Source organism: Blennius ocellaris (genome assembly GCF_963422515.1).
Source record: "Blennius ocellaris genome assembly, chromosome: 7".
Lineage (NCBI taxonomy): Eukaryota > Metazoa > Chordata > Actinopteri > Blenniiformes > Blenniidae > Blennius > Blennius ocellaris.
The window spans coordinates 1,379,408-1,401,438 of NC_137656.1; the positions used below are offsets into that span (position 1 = coordinate 1,379,408).

At 47.2% G+C, this 22,031-nt stretch overlaps 1 protein-coding gene across 1 annotated transcript in view; it reads right to left on the reverse strand.

Annotated features, from left to right (window-relative positions):
- Positions 1-214: 214 nt before the first annotated feature.
- antxr2a (ANTXR cell adhesion molecule 2a) overlaps positions 215-22,031 on the reverse strand; it is a 75,354-nt gene continuing 53,537 nt past the window's right edge. Inside the window, exon 17 of the mRNA XM_080499076.1 lies at positions 215-554. Coding sequence (XP_080355202.1) covers positions 516-554 — 39 coding nt within the window. The 3' untranslated portion in view covers positions 215-515. The remainder of the gene's footprint in view (positions 555-22,031) is intronic.

Here is a 22,031-nt window from a genome sequence, read left to right on the forward strand (position 1 = left end):
TGACAGGATGAGCCAGGCGGAGGCGCCGCCGGGGCGGCTGCAGAGCTGGACGGGGGGGGACAGGGGGGGGGACGGAGGGGGGGGACGGAGGAGGGGGGGGGACGAGGACTTCGGCCACTTTCCCAAAAGGCCCGACGGGGGAAACATTCCCACTTCCAGGCCGAAGGCGAGGCAGAACCCTCAACCCCCCCCCCCCCCCTGATTCCCCCCCGCCGCCACCCGTCCTCCATGTTTCTGAAGAGCTTCTGTCTGCCGCCATCAAATCTGCATTTTTCCAACCGACGCCTCGATGAAACACGTTTTGTCAAAGGAAACGCTCCCAAAAAAAACAAAAAACAAAAATTAATAATAATAATTTAAAGCATCAAAAAGTATTTAAACAAAAAAAAAAAAAGAGAAGGGGGACGAGTGAGACGTTTGTGCAAAGTGAAGCACGACAGAGAGGAAATGGACAAAATGATCTTTTTTTTTTTTTTTTTTTGGTCTTGTGCTCGATGACGTGTTTTGGTCTCGTCTTACTGATGCTGCACACGGCTGAAGTTCATACAGCGGCCCTGGAAAACACACAAAACACACACGCGCACACGCACACGCACACACACACACACACACACGAAACATTTAAATAGAAGCAACAGCTTCGCACACATTAAACAGACAAAATACAAATACATTAAAAAAAAAAGACTGGATTATTTCATTAAGCATCCGTGTGTGTGTGTGTGTGTGTGTGTGTGTGTGTGTGTGTGTGTGTGTGTGTGTGTGTGTGTGTGTGTGTGTGTGTGTGTGTGTGTGTGTGGTGACAGCAGTGGACTGGCACCAAGAGGGAGCTCTCGCACAGCGAATGGCGAGCCGCCGTCCGGCCTGCAGCCTCTCCTCCGTCACACTCGGCGGCTCCGCCCGCCTGAACCGGCGCCTCGCCTCCGTCACTCTGTGTGTGTGTGTGTGTGTGTGTGTGTGTGTGTGCGTGTGCGCGTGCGTGCGTGTGTTTCCATCTGTTTTCCCCTGTGAGCTGATGCCAACATCACAAAGGTACGTAATGCTACTTCTCAGGCTGCGAGCGGCGACGCCGCCGGTTTGATTCCTGCAGAGACCTCAGGACCTTTTCCTTTTCTTTCTTTTCTTTCCTCCTTTTCTTTCTTTTCCTTTTCTTTCTTTCTTTCCTCCTTTTCTTTCTTTTCAATTCCTGCAGAACGAAATGCTTCAACGGCGCCACACTGCCCACACACTACAGGCTGCGCTGCACACGGTGTGTGTGTGTGTGTGTGTGTGTGTGTGTGTGTGTGTGTGTGTGTGTGTGTGTGTGTGTGTGTGTGTGTGTGTGTGTGTGTGTGTGTGACCTCAGACTGAGGACCTGCCCTCAACCTGCTTTTTATCGGCTACTTTTAATTACGGAGAACATTTGTCAAAAGGAAACGAGGGGGAGGAAAAGAAAGAAGAGTTTAATAGTTTAACACGCTCATCTTCTTTCACTTCAACTGATAAATGTTAGATATATATATATATATATATATATATATATATTAAAGCTCCACATCCAAATTTAAAGCTCAAACACTGTTTTCGAAGCTGCATTTCTGTCTTGGGAAAATTAAAACAGATTTTTTTTTGGTTTAATTTAGTTGTGAGAGTTGCTGACCTTTGACCTCTGACCTCTTTTGACCTCCTTCTCACCTTCAAACATCCAGCAGTATTTTTTTTATTTTATTTAATTTTTCTTCATGTTTCGAGGTGACTCTGTCGATTCTTCTAAATCGATCCCATGAGCTCCCGGAGACTGTGAACCGTTCTGGATCCGAGAGCACCGGGAAGGAAAACAAACTTCTGAGGGACTCGGGGTATTTTTTTTTTTTTGAGTTTTGAGACGGAGAAGTTGGAAGTGGTGCGGCGTTTGAGTTTTCTTTCTTTTTTTCTTTTTTTAAAGAGATAAACTGAATCAGCACCGATGCAAAAAACTGTCTGAGCTGCACATCTGCCTCCTCTGAGGGAAACGTTCCTGCACAGGGCATGGCCAGTGTGTGTGTGTGTGTGTGTGTGTGTGTGTGTGTGTGTGTGTGTGTGTGTGTGTGTGTGTGTGTGTGTGTGTGTGTGTGTGTGTCCTGTACAGGACTCGTACAGTATCTGCTCTACAGTCTGGCTCGGCAGCAGAAGTGTGCGCGGACTGACTGTGACAAAGGCTTTAGACAAGCTGGGAGAATCTTCCATTTCTCATTATTTGGCAGGGCTGCTGGTGCTTGGAGGAGGAGGAAGGGGGGTGGGGGGGGGGGGGGGGGGGTGGGGTGTGGGTAGGGTGGGGGCTTTGCTCCATCTCTGCATGGTAAGCCCCTCGAAGTGTACCCTCTGCAACTAATCTCGCACAGTCAACAAATAAGGCACATCAGATGCTGTTTTGGCCGCGGCCATCAGAGTGGCTAAGTTCAGTGGATTTCGGGGGGTTTTAGCGCGGCGGGGGCTCCGCGGGGGGAGGCGCGGCGCGCTGCAGTGGCAGGATGGCGGGCAAAGCAGGGGGATCTGGTTGCGAGGGGCGAAGCAGGTGCGGCGCAATACGGTCAGACCCATTCCAGCTCCCCTGTTCCCGGATGAACGGGGCCTGGCTTGGCACAAGGCGGCGCCTTGTGACGGCGCCATGTTGGAGGGGGTGGAGGCCACCTGGGCCCCCCCCCCCTCCACCCTACCTCCCCCCTCCCTCCTTCCACCACAGGACCAGCCGTACTCTGAATGTGGAGTGCGAGCGTTTGACACGGATCCCAGAGCGACGGATCACCAAGGGACAAATCCCAGGGGGACGGATCCTAGAGGGACAGATCCCAGAGGGACGGATCCCAGAGGGACAGATCCCAGAGGGACGGACCACCAGGGACAAATCCCAGAGGGACGGATCCCAGAGGGACGGATCCTAGAGGGACAGATCCCAGAGGGACTGATCCCAGAGCGACGAATCCCAGAGGGACGGACCACCAAGGGACAAATCCCAGAGGGACGGATCCCAGAGGGACGGATCCCAGAGTTACGGACCAACAAGGGACAAATCCCAGAGCGACGGATCCCAGAGGGACAGATCCCAGAGGGACAGATCCCAGAGTTACGGACCAACAAGGGACAACTCCCAGAGCGATGGATTACCAAGGAACGGACAACCCAAGGACGAACCATTGAGGGACGGACGACCACAGGACGGATCCCTAAGAGACGGACGACTGAAGGATTCCCGTCTCCACATGTCCAAGTGTCCTTGAGCAAGACACTGAACCCCAAAAGGCTACCGGTGGATGGATTAGGCGCCTCCATTGTGTGTGAATGTGGGACAGTGTGTGTGTGTGTGTGTGTGTGTGTGTGTGTGTGTGTGTGTGTGTGTGTGTGTGTGTGTGTGTGTGTGTAACAATCGACCACAGGAATGTCAAACAAACTATTTCAGAGGCCGCATCCAGAACAGTTTTACACACACACACGCACGCACGCACGCACGCACGCACGCACGCACGCACGCACGCACGCACGCACGCACGCACGCACGCACGCACGCACGCACGCACGCACGCACGCACACACACACACACACACACACACACACACACACACACACACACACACACACACACACACACACACACACACACACACACACACACACACACACACTTGAAGGAGTGAAATCCTCTGTTCCCCTCCAGGTTACTGACGTTAATATTCCTGCTCTCACTAAAACAGCCGTCGCCACTGACTAATAATAATAATAACAATAATAATAATAATAATAACAATAACAATAAACCACCAACGTCGGATTAACTCTTCAATAAGTCTAGTTTATCTTTGTCGTTGTGACTCTGGTGTGTTTGGATCGCAGGCTTTCTGTTTGACAGCACTGTAAAGCTTCAATGGCACAAATAGTGTGTTGAGGCCAAACAGTGGATAATAATAATAAATAAATAACTAAATAAACCTTAAAATGAAAAAAAAAAACTAAACTCATCAGAAGACAGAGCACGTCGTCTCGTGTGACACTTCGGCTTCGCGTCGTCGTTCTGATATAAAAAAAAACGTATATTTGGAAGAAAACGTGAGCGGAGCAGCAGACGAGCTCGCCTCCCGATTATTAGCGTGTACAGTTTGTCACATTAACAAAAGTTGTGCGAGGGAAGAATCCTTCTAGGTTCCAGACAGAAGCTCCCATCTGGACTGCAGCGCCAAAACACTTGCAAGCATCAGAGTTGTAATCCAGTTGCAAGATGCTTATTTTTGCAGTGATAATCTCGAGGCTTTGAAAGATTTTATTACCAGAACAGAGACGTTCTCGCACTCCAGCTCCGACGCCTATACAGTATCCCAGCTAATCCAGGGTTTACTTAATCCACGTCGACACTCGTTTCAACGATTAACTCGGCAGCTCGGAATCCAGGAGAGGAGGAGGAGGAGAAGAAGGAGAAGGAGAAGGAGAAGGAGAAGAAGGAGAAGGAGTAGAAGAAGAAGGGCAGGTCGTCTGGTGTCGTCAGGGCGACGTCCAACGATGGAATCATCAAAGAAACGAGAAGAAATTAAGGGTCTGTCCACACCAGGAAACATCTGGTTCACCTAAACCAGATGTTTCTGGCCTGTCGTCCACACGAGGCGGTTTTAGAAGCGCGAAAACAGGTTTTCTTTCAAAACGGGTCCCAGAGTGGGGAAATTGTAAAACCCCGGCTCCTGCCGTCCACACCAAAGTCTGCAAAAAGGATCATCTGTAGAAAAAAGATGACGTAATCCCCCCCCCCCCCCCCCCCCCCCCAACTCCCTCCCTACACCGCGATCCGTGATGTCATCAAATAACCACAATCAGGGACTACAAGCTAATGTTGAGCTACATAAAGCTACATGACGCTAGCAGCAGGACGAGCAGGGCCATAGACCTATAGAACTAGAATTATTTAGAGGTTTATGAGCAGGAATCTACTGATAAAATCGGTATTTTTGGTGAGTCACAGCGCCCCTAAAGGCCTGGCATGTGTACTGCATGCCCTGAAGCCTCGTGTTCATAGAGACGTGTGGACGGAGGTTTTTTTTGGAGAAGGTTGGAGGAGGAGAGTGAAGAGTTTTTCTCGTCGTGTGGATGCGGCCTAAGAAACGAGCTTTCCTGGAAGCTGCTGCCTCCGGATCAGCCGACGTGTGAATGTTGTGAGTTCCACCCGTGGCTAAACGTGACCGATCTTCAGTGAAACGCTCCACGTTGGCAGCAGCGACATTTCAGACCTCGGCCTTCAGGAGTGTTTGATCTGAATCACCCCACCCCTCAAGAACGTCCTTTTTAAAAGGCTATAAAAAAACATGTTATTGTGAAGAAATGCAGTACAACGAGCTGTTGCATCACAGAGAGATACTCGTGTTGCCAGAATAAATACCCTAACTGATGGAAAAAAAAAAAGAAGCTGCATGAAAAAGCAGCTGCTCATCGAGAACCTTCTGGGGGCCGAGGAGGAGGACAAACGTCAGCTTCTCATGGTTTTGCAATCCGGTCTGTGTCTGGTAATAATATATTCCAGGATCCCGCCGTGGAGGTCGCTGGAGCTCAAGCAACTTGCATGCGGTGCGTTCAATGACGTCTTGGAAAAGTCCGTGTTAGAAAATGGTTTTGACAATAAATCTGCATCCAAAAACTCTTTCTCTTCTCCTTCAGCCGCCGTCGGTCGACAAAACCGCTGTTAAATCAACACGACTATATTTTTGCTCGTGCAGCTCCGTACCGACGCAGAGTAAAACCTCCAAGTCAGCCTCTGATTGGTTGAAGTGACAGTCGTGATCGACGCTCATTTTGCACTGCAGACGCCTGCAGAATTGAACGTGAAGGCCTCGGGCAGATTTCTTTACCCGGCAACAGGTGACGGCTGAAATGTGATTGGCTAAAAGCTTTGATATGAAGCTACAGGTCTGGAAGCAGAGCAGCCGGGGGGAGAAGCCATGACAGACTATTTGGAATATTTAATAAGTATTCACGGCCGACTACTGATTACCAGAAGTGGAAGGAGTACTAAGATATTCTCAAGTAAAAGTACAATAACTTTGATAAAACTTTCCTCAAGTTAAAGCAAAAACAGTCTAAAAAGTGAAGTGAAAGTAAATTTAAATGTACCCAAGGCAAGTCGGCCGCTCATTGAGGTGCGCTAACAGTTAAATACGTGTCTGTGCACAGGGATTTATCCGCTCGTCAGAGGTTCCACTGTATAATGCTGCAGCGTGAGTGAAAAGTGTATTGTGTTTAATCTCCTCCTGCCACTGTGTTCCTGTTTGGATGCGTCAAAATAAAAGCCTCTGCCATTAACAGTTGGCATAAAAGGAAGTGCTGATTCTCAGTCTTCCATGTTGCTTGACAAATAAGTATATCCAGAGCGCAATTCTCTTAATCTATTAAATTATTGTTTAATTATGTGCAGCTGAAAGAGCATGTGAGAGAGGTAACAGGTGAGGTAACAGGTGAGAGAACAGGTGAGAGAACAGGTGAGAGAACAGGGGAGGTAACAGGTGAGAGAACAGGGGAGGTAACAGGTGAGGTAACAGATGAGAGAACAAGTGAGAGAACAGGTGAGGTAACAGGTGAGAGAACAGGTGAGAGAACAGGTGAGGGAACAGGTGAGAGAACAGGGGAGGTAACAGGTGAGGTAACAGGTGAGGTAACAGAAGAGAGAACAAGTGAGAGAACAGGTGAGGTAGCAGGTGAGAGAACAGGTGAGAGAACAGGTGAGAGAACAGGTGAGGGAACAGGTGAGAGAACAGGGGAGGTAACAGGTGAGGTAACAGATGAGAGAACAAGTGAGAGAACAGGTGAGAGAACAGGTGAGAGAACAGGGGAGGTAACAGGTGAGAGAATAGGTGAGGGAACAGATGAAAGAACAGGTGAGAGAACAGGGGAGGTAACAGGTGAGAGAATAGGTGAGAGAACAGGTGAGGTAACAGGTGAGAGAACAGGGGAGGTAACAGGTGAGAGAACAGGTGAGAGAACAGGGGAGGTAACAGGTGAGAGAATAGGTGAGAGAACAGGTGAGGTAACAGGTGAGAGAACAGGGGAGGTAACAGGTGAGAGAACAGGTGAGAGAACAGGGGAGGTAACAGGTGAGAGAACAGGGGAGGTAACAGGTGAGAGAACAGGTGAGAGAACAGGGGAGGTAACAGGTGAGAGAATAGGTGAGAGAACAGGTGAGGTAACAGGTGAGAGAACAGGGGAGGTAACAGGTGAGAGAACAGGTGAGAGAACAGGTGAGGTAACAGGTGAGAGAACAGGGGAGGTAACAGGTGAGAGAACAGGTGAGAGAACAGGGGAGGTAACAGGTGAGAGAATAGGTGAGAGAACAGGTGAGGTAACAGGTGAGAGAACAGGGGAGGTAACAGGTGAGAGAACAGGTGAGAGAACAGGGGAGGTAACAGGTGAGAGAACAGGTGAGAGAACAGGTGAGAGAACAGGTGAGAGAACAGGTGAGGTAACAGGTGAGAGAACAGGTGAGGTAACAGGTGAGAGAACAGGTGAGAGAACAGGTGAGGTAACAGGTGAGAGAACAGGTGAGGTAACAGAAACACAGAAATACACCAAAAATAGAGAACATGTCTAACAGAGGAGAGGTGGAGCCACGACATCATCCTTTTCCACAATATGTGCTTATTATATTACTACGAATGGCGAAAAACATTGTTGTTGAACAAGAGAGTTCCTGCTCCAAGAAGAAGCTGTCAAAGTCGCAGGCCACGCCCCCTCATGGAAGGCCACGCCCCCTCACGACAGGCACACGTCTATGACGCGGCGCATTAACTTTTCAACTGCATAGCTAATTTCTCACGGTTTTGACTGCAAGTTTTTAACTGCAGGAGCCGACGGCCCCCGAGCGATGCGTTCAGGGGCATCAAGGAGCTCTGAACTATGCTACGTGCTACATGCTACGCTACGGGCGTCGACTTGTGGCGGAATGCAGAAGTGAACAAGACGAATCTGGACGATCACACAAGAGTTTGCGCACCGAGACGCTTCGGCCCCGGTGGCCGGGAGGAGCCTGTCCAAGAACATGACGCCATTTTGTTCCGTAAGATCCGCGAGTTGTACGTCACAGATTGAACTGATTAAAAGTCAGTCGCACACACACACACACACACACACACACACACACACACACACACACACACACACACACACACACACACACACACACACACACACACACACACACACACACACACACACACACACACACACACACACACACACACACACACACACCATCTGGCCTGCTGGGAAATCGGAGCCACCTGAGATTCGGCCAAATCCGTGAAGCTCGCTGACAACTTGGGCTTTTCCACTGGTTGCGCGGCGACGAACACGAGAGGAAACACAGCTTCTCCTTCGATCTACGCTGGAGTTCGCCGGATCGGCATGGAGACGGCGGGAACGCGGCACACGACCTCACCGCCGTCTTCCTCCCCTTCCATTAAAGGTAGAGACACACGAGGAAAGTACGTTGGAAACACTGAAGCTCCTCCCAATGACTTCATGAAGAGCTTCTGCCGATCGAATGCCGAGCGTCTCCTGATCAGGAACCATGGCCACAGATCTAGAGCCACATATCTATGGATCTAGAGCCACAGATCTGGAGCCACGGATCTGGAGCAACAGATCTGGAGCCACAGATCTGGAGCCACAGATCTAGAGCCACAGATCTAGAGCCACAGATCTGGAGCCGCAGATCTAGAGCCACAGATCTAGAGCCACAGATCTGGAGCCGCAGATCTAGAGCCACAGATCTAGAGCCACAGATCTGGAGCCACAGATCTAGAGCCACAGATGTAGAGCCACGGATCTAGAGCCACGGATCTGGAGTCACAGATCTGAAGCCACAGATCTGGAGCCACAGATCTGGAACCACGGATCTAGAGCCACAGCTCTAGAGCCAGGGATCTAGAGGAGTCACAGATCTGGAGCCACAGATCTGGAACCTACGGCTCTAGAGCCAGGGATCTAGAACGTGGCCCCGGCAGGCCATGGAACCTTCGAGAACAAACTTTTCAGAAACCATCGGTGAATAAACTCCCGGCTCTGGACGTCCAAACGGTCGCTTTCAGAACCTGAACAGACGAACTACGACCCGAGGCGACTGGGACGGCGTTACGCCGGCTCGTTCGGCCGCCATTTTTAAAAAACCAGATCACGACCGGAACGTTCGCAAACGGAGAGAGAGAGACGTACGTCTGGTGTGCGACCAGAGGATTCGGGAGGGTCGGGGGTCAGAGCCGCCGATACCGCCGGTGTTTCGGACTAACCGGTTCCCCCTGGTTAACTGGCGTCCGGCGTCCTCTTCACAGCAGAGGTTCAGGTCCCGATGGGAAACCCTTGGCCGCCCCGGCGAACGCCGTCCAAGGCTTAAAGCGTCGCAGTACTTGTCCCGTGTTACCGTCAGCTGCTTGCAGAAGTCACCGGTGGAACTGAGGAAGTTCCCGGGGAGGTTGAGCTCCAGGACTCCGCGGCGCGTCCGGGCTGCAGGACTCCGCGGCGCCCCCTGCAGCTGCATCGTTGCACGGTGCAGCTGTTTGCAAGGCCTCCTGCTCGCCTTCCCCCCCCACCACCCTCCCTTCGCCCTCCCCCTTCGCCTCTCCGTCTTTGTAAGTGCACATCATTGGCAGCTAAAAGCTCTGGGCACCGTCCCTCTGGTTGTTCCAGAGAAATGCCAATCGTTTTGGCGTGGACGGGGCCGTCACAGACGGCGGCACGGAGGCACAGATGGCACTAATGGACGAGCAGAATCCAACCGAGGGACACGGGACAGAGCCACACCGGAGCGCCGTCCAAATAACTGTAGTGTGAATGTACTGTATGGCCAACGCGCCGCTCTGTTCTAGCGGGGCCGCTGCCACGGCGATGCGGCATAAAGAATTTAAGATGATAAAATAATCATAGGAGAGAGCGAGAGGGGGGGGGGGGGGGGGAGCGGAAGGGGGGGGGGGACCAACCGTGGGAGGGCCGGCGTGGAGCGGCGCCAAGGCGGATCAGACAGAGGAGAGATTGTTCTCCGGCTATAATATGTGGCGAGGAGCGATTTGGACGGGCCTCGTCGGGAAGGAAAAAAAAAAGCCGGCCCACTCCGGTCAGACGGCTGGAGGGGGGAGGGGGGGGGGGGGGGGGGGGGGGGGGGCTCGAACACTGTCTGTCAAGCGGGAGACTCACCTTCTCGGCGGATAATGCCGCTTTTGTGCGACGTGCGAGCCGGCCGATAGCCCGTTTTACAACCTGCGAGGTGACAGACTTTTTTTTTTTTTTTGGTGCGGAATTTTTCGCAGCCAAGATCGTTCCTTCCCCGCTTCCACGTGACGGCCACATGCTGCAGATTTGAACATTTGTTGTATAATGCATTCACAAAAAAAAACACACACACACACACACACACACACACTCTACCGTGTCCGCCAGCGTCTTTTTTAGCCAGTAGTGCTAAACGGATACTTGTAGGAAGGACGAGTCACAGCTTTCGCTGGTGCTAAAAAATCTGTTCGGAGTGTTGTGTTCTTTTGATAAAACTTTGGGAAAAAAAAAAAAAAAAAAATGACTTGGGGAACGGTCACGGTACTTTATGTTTTGGGTCCTTTTCAGCCGTCTGTGTGCTTTGTAAGAAAAGAAAAAAAGAAAAAAATGCAAGCAGACTGAGGAAAAAAAGGGGGAATCATGGCAGGGAATTTTTTTTTATGACCAACTAGACAAAGGGGGGGGCTTTTATTGTGAAATACGAACGATACAGACTTTAAAAGAGGCCGGATTCTCTGTGTCCCTGAAGCTCACACACAATATATGCAGTGTTTCGTACACAGAGTGAAAATAAAAGCGTGGGCCATTTGTTAATTTTTTTTTATTTTGTGTGTGTGTGTGTGTGTGTGTGTGTGTGTGTGTGTGTGTGCTGTGGGTGCCACGCCGTATCAGTGTCGGCGTGGCGCCGCTGGGCTCATCTGTACTTTTAAATCACACGTCAGGGTCCCAGGCGACGGCGCGGCGCAGTCACTCTGGGCCGCACCGACAAACATAAGCTCGCATCACGTCCGCGGGGGCCGCGCCCCCCCGCCCCCGCCCCCCCCCAGAACCCAACAGGCGCCGTGCGACGCTTTAAACGTGTTCCATTCGGCACGAGTCGGCAGATTCGCGTGGCGGTGCTGAAACATCAGACCCTCCAGTTTAAACAGTTCACGTCTTTTACACCGATCTGGGTTTTTTTTTTTGTGTTAATGGACAGAACGTCTCAAAGTGTGCGTGTTCGCACGAGCGGGGGACGAGACGCGACTTCGCTTCGGAGTGGCGGAAACAGAAAGAAAATAGTTGCCTTCCAGTGAAAGAGAGAGAGAGAGAGAAAAAAAACCGTCCTGGCTGAATTCTGTTGCCTTAAATTAATCAATATTTTAAAACACATTCTACCAAACCGAGTTGTAAACAAAGGTCTTAAGATGCCTCATTACCAGCAGCGGCGCTTTGATGCCAGTCGTCCTCTTTTTGTCACAGTGAGCAAGAGCTTTTTTTTTTTTTTTTTTTTTTTAAAGGATATTATGTTGGAACCGAGCTCTTTGATTGGCCCAAATCTCTGGAAAGCATCCCTTCAGCTCATGTGAATGTGAGTATTTGCTGAAGCTCTGGTTCCCTGCGTGGTTACCCCCCCCCCCCCTCTCTTAACTACCCCCCCCACCCCCACCACCACCACCACCACCCCCCTCCAGTGGCATGCTGCACCAGGTCACATGCGATCGGCTCTGAGCAGAGATGCAGGCCATGCGACAGCGAGGGCCAGTAATTGGAGTGAGCTGTCAAGACGGGGCGCTGTGTGTGTGTGTGTGTGTGTGTGTGTGTGTGTGTGTGTGTGTGTGTGTGTGTGTGTGTGTGTGTGTCTCCCCTCCTACAGGGTTGCTGCATATTAAAGTCCCCTGATGAGACTAATGCTAGAAGAAGCACTTCTGGCGCGCCGCCTGTGTGAAGAGGTGAAAAGCACAAGGTTTATTCCCGACCTGCTCTGAACCGCCGACACTCTGGGTTAGAATTAAAAAAAATTACAAATAAAAAAAAATAAAAATATATAGGGTTGAAAGAAAATATGACGTTATTTGTGAAGTTTTTTTTTTTTTTTTTTTTTTACATGTTTGATCTCGTGATTCTCATGAATATAAATAATGTGAAATGTCAAATAAAAAAAGCGGAATTATTTCCGCTGATTTTCTCCGAGTTCATCACAAAGTGTGATCAACGGCTCCGGGATGCAGATTTGCGGCGACGTAAGCCGGAGAGCCGAGCTTCTTCCCGCTGCGACCTGATTAACGGCAATCACAGGGAAAAACAAACCAAAAAAAAAAAACAATAAAAAAAAAAAGAAGAAAGAAGGTAAAACAAATGATTTAATGGGAAATTGTGTCTAATCACGGAGAACAAAACTGATAATTGTTGTGTGATTTGATGAATTAGTTATTATTAGTTGCTCAGATGGTTCCGTCTCTCTCGTCTGTGTGAAGCAGGAGAAAAGTTTATTCTCACAGTTTCATCAGAGGCTTTTTAATTATTCCGTCTTTTTTTTCTCTGTTCTGTTTTATTTTATTTACAACCAAGAAAACTGGGAACCAAAACCTGTTTAAATGACAATTTAAACGACAAACCTGTTTAAATGATAAGAAAGACAACTTGACATATCTGAATAAATGTTTAATAATCATCTTTTTGTGGAAAAACCCTGGAAATGTTTCTTTGAGCATCAGCAGAGGAAAAAGTTCCTGCCGCTTCAGCGCCGTCACATTATTGTTTTCTGGTCGTTGTCTTTTGTTTTCGCTCCAGTAAAGTTTCAAAATGTGTGAATGTGACCAAAAGTTACAGCGAAAAGTCCGTTTAATTTTCCATAATTCTATTTTTTGTTGTTGATTTTGTCACAGACTGGAGGCTGTTTCACTGAGAGGAGAAGAATTACTGACAAAAGAACGACGCTAAATATCGCTGAAAGAAAAACTGCTCTTTATTTGCAGCACGATGCCGGTGTGTGACGCTGAATTTATAAAAAAAACAAACAAAAAAACAAAAACTAAACCTGCTGAAATGTGAAGAGAGACACTCAGCGAGGATTTTCACTAACAGGAGAGAAAACAAATGAATCTACTGGAATTTTAAAAAATGGATTATATTGAAAATGTAATGCTTTTTGTTTGCAAATGTTATTTTATAATTTCAGGTCCTTTGAAAAGATATTGATTGAAATGTTATGTATTTTGTATTTCACTGCTTCAGTTAGTTTTTTATACACACACACGCTACGCACGCACGCGCACACACACACACACACACACACACACACACGTATATATATGTATATTTCAATTTGAAAGATATATTAAATTTGAGTGCAACTTCAGCTCCCCCCTACACACACACACACACACACACACACACACACACACACACACACACACACACACACACACACACACACACACACACACACACACACACACACACACACACACACACACACACACACACACACACACACGTATATATATGTATATTTCAATTTGAAAGATATATTAAATTTGAGTTGCAACTTCAGCCCCCCCCCACACACACACACACACACGCACACACACACACACACACACACATAAATATATATATGTACATATATATGTGTGTGTATATGTGTGTGTATATATGTATATTTCATTGAAAGATATATTAAATTTGAGTGCAACTTCAGCTCCCCCCTACACACACACACACGCACACACACACACACACATAAATATATATATGTACATATATATGTGTGTGATATGTGTGTGTGTATATATGTATATTTCAATTTGAAAGATATATTAAATTTGAGTGCAACTTCAGCTCCCCCCTACACACACACACACACACGCACACACACACACACACATAAATATATATATGTACATATATATGTGTGTGTATATGTGTGTGTATATATGTATATTTCAATTTGAAAGATATATTAAATTTGAGTGCAACTTCAGCTCCCCCCTACACGCACGCACGCACGCACGCACGCACGCACACACACACACACACACACACACACACACACCACACACACACACACACACACACACACACACACACACACACACACACACACACACACACACACACACACACACACACACACACACACACACACACACACACACACACACACACACACAGCTATCTTGATTTTAAAATGGAATCCAAGTGAAATGATTCGTCGTTTATTTCTCATCAGGTTGAATCAAGTGAATCCAGAAATCCAAACGACCACGGCGACCAGCTGAGCGTTGATGTTTGACGTCGCTCGTCTTCGTTCTGATCGAATATCGATGTGATCAAAGTGAAATCATCACAACAAGTGAGGTTTTAATTCAAACTGCAGCTTTCAACAAGACGTCAAGACTCTTTCTCTCCCCTGAACTCTGCTGACGTAATAAACACACTTTCACTCAAATCAACCTAAATCTCATCATTAGTAACAGTCTTTGTGTTTAAACTTTTTATATTTTATGTTTGTGAAGAAAAAACGCTGAATAAGAAACAAAAATTTGAATTGGTTGAGTAAGTTTATGTACTTTGGTTTATCTGTCGTTGTATTTTTAAGCGTTTTACAAACAAAGTTAAAGTTTCTATGACGTCCAAAAGCAGAAGTTTTGAGGGTTTTATTTTATTTGAGTAAAATAGAAATTATTTGTGAATACTGGTCACATGATCCAGGTTGCGTTTTGATGAGGACCTGATTGAAGACATCTTTGTGAGTCCCAGCGAAATTGATCAGTTCATTAGACGTTCTGCCGTCGTCATTAATGAAACATTAAGTTAAAATGAAACATTGAGTTAAAATGAAACATTAAGTTAAAATGAAACATTAAGTTAAAATGAAACATTAAATTAAAATGAAACATGAAGTTAAAATGAAACATTAAATTAAAATGAAACATGAAGTTTCATGAGGTTTAGTTTACTTTAGTTCTCGTCTGGAATTCTGTCGGTGGTTTTAGATTTTGAGTGTTTGACCTCCTTGTGGACGACTTTAAATCATTCAACTGCAGAAAAATCTGCAATTCAACTAATTCACAATTAAAAAAAACAAAAAACAAAACCAGCTGCAAATATGGAGACAAAAAGACGGTTGTTTGTTTTCAGAGGAAAAATGGTTGAACGACAACAAACTCACCCTTGTTAAAACTAAAAACAGCTTAAAGTGAATCCTAATCCACAACAAGTTGAAATACAAACAGCAACAAACACACATTTCAAAGAGTTTTTGATGGAATCCATCCAAACAACCTCGTTACTTTTTAACCAGATTGTGAGTTTTTATTCCTCATTTACATGAACTGTTTTGTTCTCGTCTTTTCTATGATTAATGGGTCTGACATAACTTACTTGGCGATACATAAATACATTATATATATATATATATATATATACATTATATGATACATCATTTTGTGCAATAGATTTGTATCGGTAGAACTGGTATATATTGATTTATTCAAAATTTATACTGTCCTTTTTGTGCAATTTTGTATTTAGTTGTTCCATCATAACGTCACTATTGTTGTTTTTATGTTATTTTTTTTAAACCATAATTGCTGAAACATTTAGTTAAAATGAAACATAGCTAAGATGAAAAATTAAGTTAAAATGAAACATTTCGTTAAAATGAAAGTGTGGAACATTTATTTGAAGTCTTTTTTATGACTTTTTTGTCATCCTGTGTTTTTTTTTTTTTTTTCACATCATAATGATTTATATATGTTTTTTTTATTATTATAATTTTGTATGTACATTTGGAAAATCCAAAATAAATTTCAATCAAATGAAACCCTGGCCTGACCTGGTGCATTCTGGGTAGAGAAAATATCTGTGTGATGCTTGTAATTAGTTAATTTTTTTATTTTTATTTTTATTCCTTTTCATGGAGTTTGGAGGAAGAGCGCCTCCAGGAGAGCGCCTGTTGCAACAGCGTCGTCCTTTTTTACGAAAGAGAACCAAAAGGGCGGATGAGGGTACGAGGCAGTTTGTCGCTTCCTGCTCGAGTCGTCGCAACGTCCTGGTGTGAAAACGGCCTCGGTGTCGTCATTTCACTTCCTCCCGTCGACGGTACGAATCGGGAACCGTCGGTTCGCGGATCAACGAACCCTCCCGTTATGCAAAAAAGTCCAGCGACGGGTCCGAGTCCGTCCCACCGAGCGGACCGATAAAAGACCAGGGAGTCTGAAGGAGGCGGCGTTGGGCCGAGTGATGAAGCCTTGTGGAGTTGTGCGCCGGGTCGGGGGGAGGTCTTGGCGAAAAAAGCCACGGGGTGGCAGATATTTAGGAGCCGTCTTGTGGCGCGCTGCACTCAATCAGTTCAGATAAAAACAACTGTCATGTGTTTCGCTGTAAGGGGTTGGACCCGTCCTCGCCGCCGCCTTTCGGCAAGAATCCGACTGGGAGCTTGAGCTGACCGAGGTCGACCCCAGAGCTCGGGAGAAGTTGCGAGTCTTGGTTTCGCGGTAAAAGGCCCACGGTGGAATTAAACCGGTTCGGTAAATCCCGTGTGGCTCGGTCTCAACGGTGTAGACCCGGCTCGGGCGGAGTGTTTTGTTTGGGGTGTGAATGGCACACGAGTCCATCAAATCAATTAAGAGTCTGAAGCAGAGCCGGCGTGGCTTGGCCCTGATCTTTGGTAGGGGTGGGTAGGGGTGGGTAGGGAGGGGGGGGTTATGTGAGTCACAGTGTTGCCACAGCTCACAGTCACCCCTCGTGTGCTCACAGCTCCAGAGCCGAGCGGAGGGAAGGGGTGAAAAGCTCGCATATGGCCAAAGCCGGCGTGTCACGTTTGGGCTAGAGTTCACGTCGGGCTCAGACGCTCACACCGACAGAACTTGTGAAGGGTCGTCGTGTCTGAGATTCCCGGCGGCTTAGCGGAGCAGCATGTGCGCCGACATCCAGCAGCAGCAGCAACAGCATCGCCGCCGCCGTTAAGTACCGCGCGTCACATCGGGATTCCACGACCTTGAAGCCGCGCGACGAAAACCCACTTCAATACCCAGAAGACGATCTCGCGATCCGGGCACCGATCGGGATCTTCGAAGAATCAGGTGGGTCATGTTTACCAAGAGGTCTGATTGGTCAAGAGGCGGTGAACATAGCCTGCGCCAGAGGTCAGGGCGAGTTTGGCGATTCGGTTAAAAGAGGGTCGTCTGATTCGCAGGACGGAACATCCAGGAGAAACCCTGAAGGTTAACCTCGATAAGACGTACGTTTCCCGCGAGACGTACAGGATGCGAAGAAGGGTTTGTGGAGATGTGAGAGCGAAGACTCCGGCTGCCACGGTTACGGAACCTTCCGGTTGGTCGGTTTTTGGCCCGTTGGGCCTCGCGTTGGACTTCCTGGTTTATATCCTCATTGCTCAACCGCTTCATGTCTTCACGCTGTTTTCGTAATGAAGCCTTCTCGCCTGGTTCGGCTCAGAAAAACAATCAAACTGGAAAGTTCCGTTAAATCACCGTCAACAAACTCCTCTCAAACTAATCAAACATCTTTTTCTTTTTTTTTTTAACTGAAGACTCAATTAACAATTCAGATCTTTTTCTCCTCTAAAGACTTGATTTTAAAATGCACACGGATCCTAGCGTTCCTCTTCAAACACTGTTTTGATTGCTGAAATATTTACAGGCAAAATGAACCTGAATTCATAAATGCATTAAAATATGAATAACAGGAAAAAAAAAAACAATGCTTGGAAAAACTCAATAAATCACAACCCTGAACGACTTCCTGGCCTCTGGGAAACACTTCCTCTTATGTGAGAATCACACTGAACCTGGACAAGTGATTAAAATATGTGTTGTGTGTAACCCAGCATCCTTTGAAATGAAGCTACACACACACACACAGGCAGATCGAGGATCCCCCCCCCCCCCCCCCCCCCCCCCCCCCCCTCCGTCCCCATGTCTGTCCTCAGCTTCATTAGTGGAGGTTTGCATCATCCCACTGGAAACGTCACATGTCATCAGTGGCTCCATTCTTTATCACTTCCTGAGGTATAGACAGTGTAACCTTCAGAAACCTGCTGCCCACAGTTTTACGTCTTAATTAGGAGCACTGTCAGCGGCGGCGGCGTCCCGCGTCCCGACACGAGCAGACAGAGAGGGATGGAGTCGGAGCGGCAGTGTGAAAGACGGCGAGGAGGACAAAGTCAGACCGCCACGGCAACAAAGGGGGGAGGAGGAGGAGGAGGAGGAGGAGGAGGAGGAGGAGACGCAACGTTGGGCTGACGGCACAAAGAGCAGAGGCTCAACATGGGAGGAAAACACCTTTTTTTTTCCAAAAACATAATCCTGTTTTCACAACAATCACGTAACTCAGGGGTCTGAGGAGGTCATGAGGCTCTACAGCTCCTCTACTGTGACTCTATCTGTAGTCTCCATAGTGCCTCTACAGTGACTCCACAGTGACTCTACAGTGACTCTGTCTGTAGTCTCTAGAGTAACTCTACAGCTCACTATAACGGTGCTGTAGAGTCACTGTAGAGGCTGTAGAGTCACTGTAGAGACTGTAGAGTCACTTTGGAGACTATAGAGTCACTATAGAGACTGTAGAGTCACTATAGAGGCTGTAGAGTCACTATAAAGACCGTAGAGTCACTATAGAGGCTGTAGAGTCACTTTAGAGACTGTAGAGTCACTATAGAGGCTGTAGAGTCACTATAGAGTCTCTATAGAGTCGCTGTAGAGACTGTAGAGTCACTATAAAGACTGTAGAGTCACAATGAGACTGTAGAGTCACTATAAAGACCGTAGAGTCACTATAGAGTCACTGTAGAGACTGTAGAGTCACTATAAAGACTGTAGAGTCACTATAGAGGCTGTAGAGTCACTATGAGACTGGAGAGTCACTATAAAGACTGTAGAGTCACTATAGAGTCACTATAGAGACTGTAGAGTCACTTTAGAGACTAGAGTCACTATAGAGGCTGTAGAGTCACTATAAAGACTGTAGAGTCACTATAGAGACTGTAGAGTCACTATAGAGTCACTTTAGAGTCACTATAGAGACTGTAGAGTCACTATAGAGTCACTATAGAGACTGTAGAGTCACTATAGAGACTATAGAGTCACTATAGAGTCACTATAGAGTCACTTTAGAGACTGTAGAGTCACTTTAGAGACTGTAGAGTCACTATAGAGGCTGTAGAGTCACTTTAGAGGCTGTAGAGTCACTATAGACTGTAGCCTCTCAGACGTCTGGTTTATTAGAAATACTGTCACACTAGAAAAGGTCAGTCTCGACTCTTTAATCTAAAAAAGACAACAAAAAAACAGATTGCAGATTTATCAAAAAGTGGCCAACAGAATATTAAAATCTTCAAACCGAGAGAATCTCTGGACGAGACGAAGGTCAAATCAGAAAACGGGGAGGCTGTGGCCAGAGGAGCTCTGGAAGCGGTTCCCTTCATTGACGAGGCGCTCGGAAACAAAAACAAGTGAAATTTTCGTCTTTGCGCCTGTTTGCTCGCGGAAAATCCGGCTTAGCGGCGGAAACGCCGGCGGCGGCGGCGGCGGCGTCCCGGGCGCGAGGGGACAGCTGACGGGTTCACGCTATTAAGACTGCATCTGTGCTCCTCCACGGCGGGATTCTAGGCGCTTTTGGACGGCGTCAAGACGCGAGACGCAGAGACAGACGGACGACGGAGACGCGAGGGGACGACGGCCTGGTGTCTCCGCGTCCCACATTGGGTGGGGACGGCTTTGTCTTTCCAGGAGACTCGTCAACAAGCACAGCTTTCAGGCGAATTAAAGGCTTTATCTGATGAGTCCCAATAATCACAGTATGTTTCGCCACCGTTATCAAACACATTTCTTTTTGTCGTCTTTTAAAGTGTTTTCCCTTTTTTTTCCCTTCTTCTTCTTCTTCTTCCCTCTGAAACTCGTCGTATTTTACAGCAGCAGTGTCGAACCAGGGAGTCCAACCAGGAAGTTAAATCCACAATAATCTAGAAATGATTAAAACTCCTTGTTTTAGTGCAAAGACGTACAAGTACATAAACAATTTAACATCTTTTTGACAAGACGTGGACAAGATTTTTTGGGTTGTTTTTTTTTTAAAGACTCAAATTTAAATAGAATCCCATTTTAGCGGAACTGCAGAATACTGAGATGTGGGAAGTGAATTGTCTTTTTCTATTTTAAAATGTTTCAAAATGAACCAAGTAACTTGAATTTGTATATCAGATCTCATCATTTCATCACTGACCTTCTGCTGCTCCAGGAGCTGTGAGACACTTATTCTATAACTTGTTGTCTTATAATTCGTCTTATATCCTGAGAGCTCCACAAACTACAGACGCTTTTAAAACTAAAAACCAACCTTTGAAAAATAAAAAAGAAAAGCCTTCTCACTGTGTTTCATGTGTTCCCTTTAAAACTTTAGCCGTGTTTTTTTCTTTGACTTGCCTTTTAAAATGTTTCCTGAAGCACTTTGAGGTTGTTTAAATGTAAATGTGTTATAAATGAAATTTCTAATTATTATCATGCTTATAACTGCTCCTCTCACTGAAAGCTAGTGAAAAGTACCTTTCACATTTGAACCGATACGGTACCGATACCTGGCACAAATGCCTGGTACTGATACTTGGTACCGATACCTGGTACCGATACCTGGCACGATACCTGGTACCGATACCTAGCACTGATACTTGGTACCGATACCTGGTACTGATACTTGGTACCAATACCTGGCACCGATACCTGGCACCGATACTTGGTACCAATACCTGGCACCGATACCTGGCACTGATACTTGGTACCGATACCTGGTGCCGATACCTGGTACCGATACCTGGTACTGATACTTGGTACTAATACCTGGCACTAATACCTGGCACCGATAACCCGGTACCGATACCTGGTACGATACCTGGTGCTGATACTTGGTACTGATAATCTCTCGGAAACATGGTGCCGTTTGATTTTACGTGAATCGGTACCGACGAGCTCACAAGCTCGCCTAATTAATAAGTTACTTCTATTAACTTATCCTTTGTGATTTCCACCCGTTGTTTTAGCCCCGATACGACCGACACCCCCGGTTTAACCCCCCGGCTGTGTTTGGTGTTCAGTTCACAGGGAAAACGGGTGTAAAACACTTGACTGGGGAGTCGCCGCCGCCACAGATCACACTGTCATTAAGGTTAATAAGCTGTTTTATAAACTAGCGTCGTTAACACCAGATACGGCCGTTATAATGCAGAATGACATATTGACGGAACACGCGGCGCCGCAGATGGCGCACAAAGAGAGGACGAGGTGAGACGAACCAGACCAAGAGGACGTAAAGAAAATAAAAAGACGAAACAAGAACGACCCTGAAGACCCCCCCCCCCCCCCCCAACCCCCCTCCCCCGAACAACAAACCCAGCAAAGACATCCACATCTGGAAGCTCTTCAAGGATGTTTTCAATTATCTCCGACGGCGCTTTGCCAACTATTGTCACGTCTTCCTCCCTCCCCGCCGATGAATTATGCAGGCCGGTAATTTATTCATATAAGCCGGCAGTGGTGAGAACGGAAATGGAGGAACGTGAACGTTCCGCGTTCCAACGAGCGCGACCTTAAAGAAGACATCTGTTCACATCGCGACGGCAAACGAGTCTCACCCACACCGAACTGAACTGCACCGGAATGAATGAATTAAATAAAAATAAAAAAAAACCCTCCTGCGGTCCACGTCTGAGGACCAAAAGGCCGCGAATAAAAGACTCAAATAAGCAAAGTTTACAAGCGAAAACCCCGGCTTTTGCGACGGCGTGGTCTTCAGACAGCTGTTGAAGCCACAGTTTCCGGCGAAGCAGATCATCAGCCCGTATTAGGAACGCCGTCGGCCCGGCGGTGAAGGAGTTAACGAGGCGGCGCCGGTAATTAAATGAGTAGTGACCCTTTCACAACTGGTGAGAAGGAGGATGCTAATTCGTCTAAAGTGGCCACTGGGAGCCGGGGGAACAACGTGGACCCGGAGCCGAGCCGATCGCATC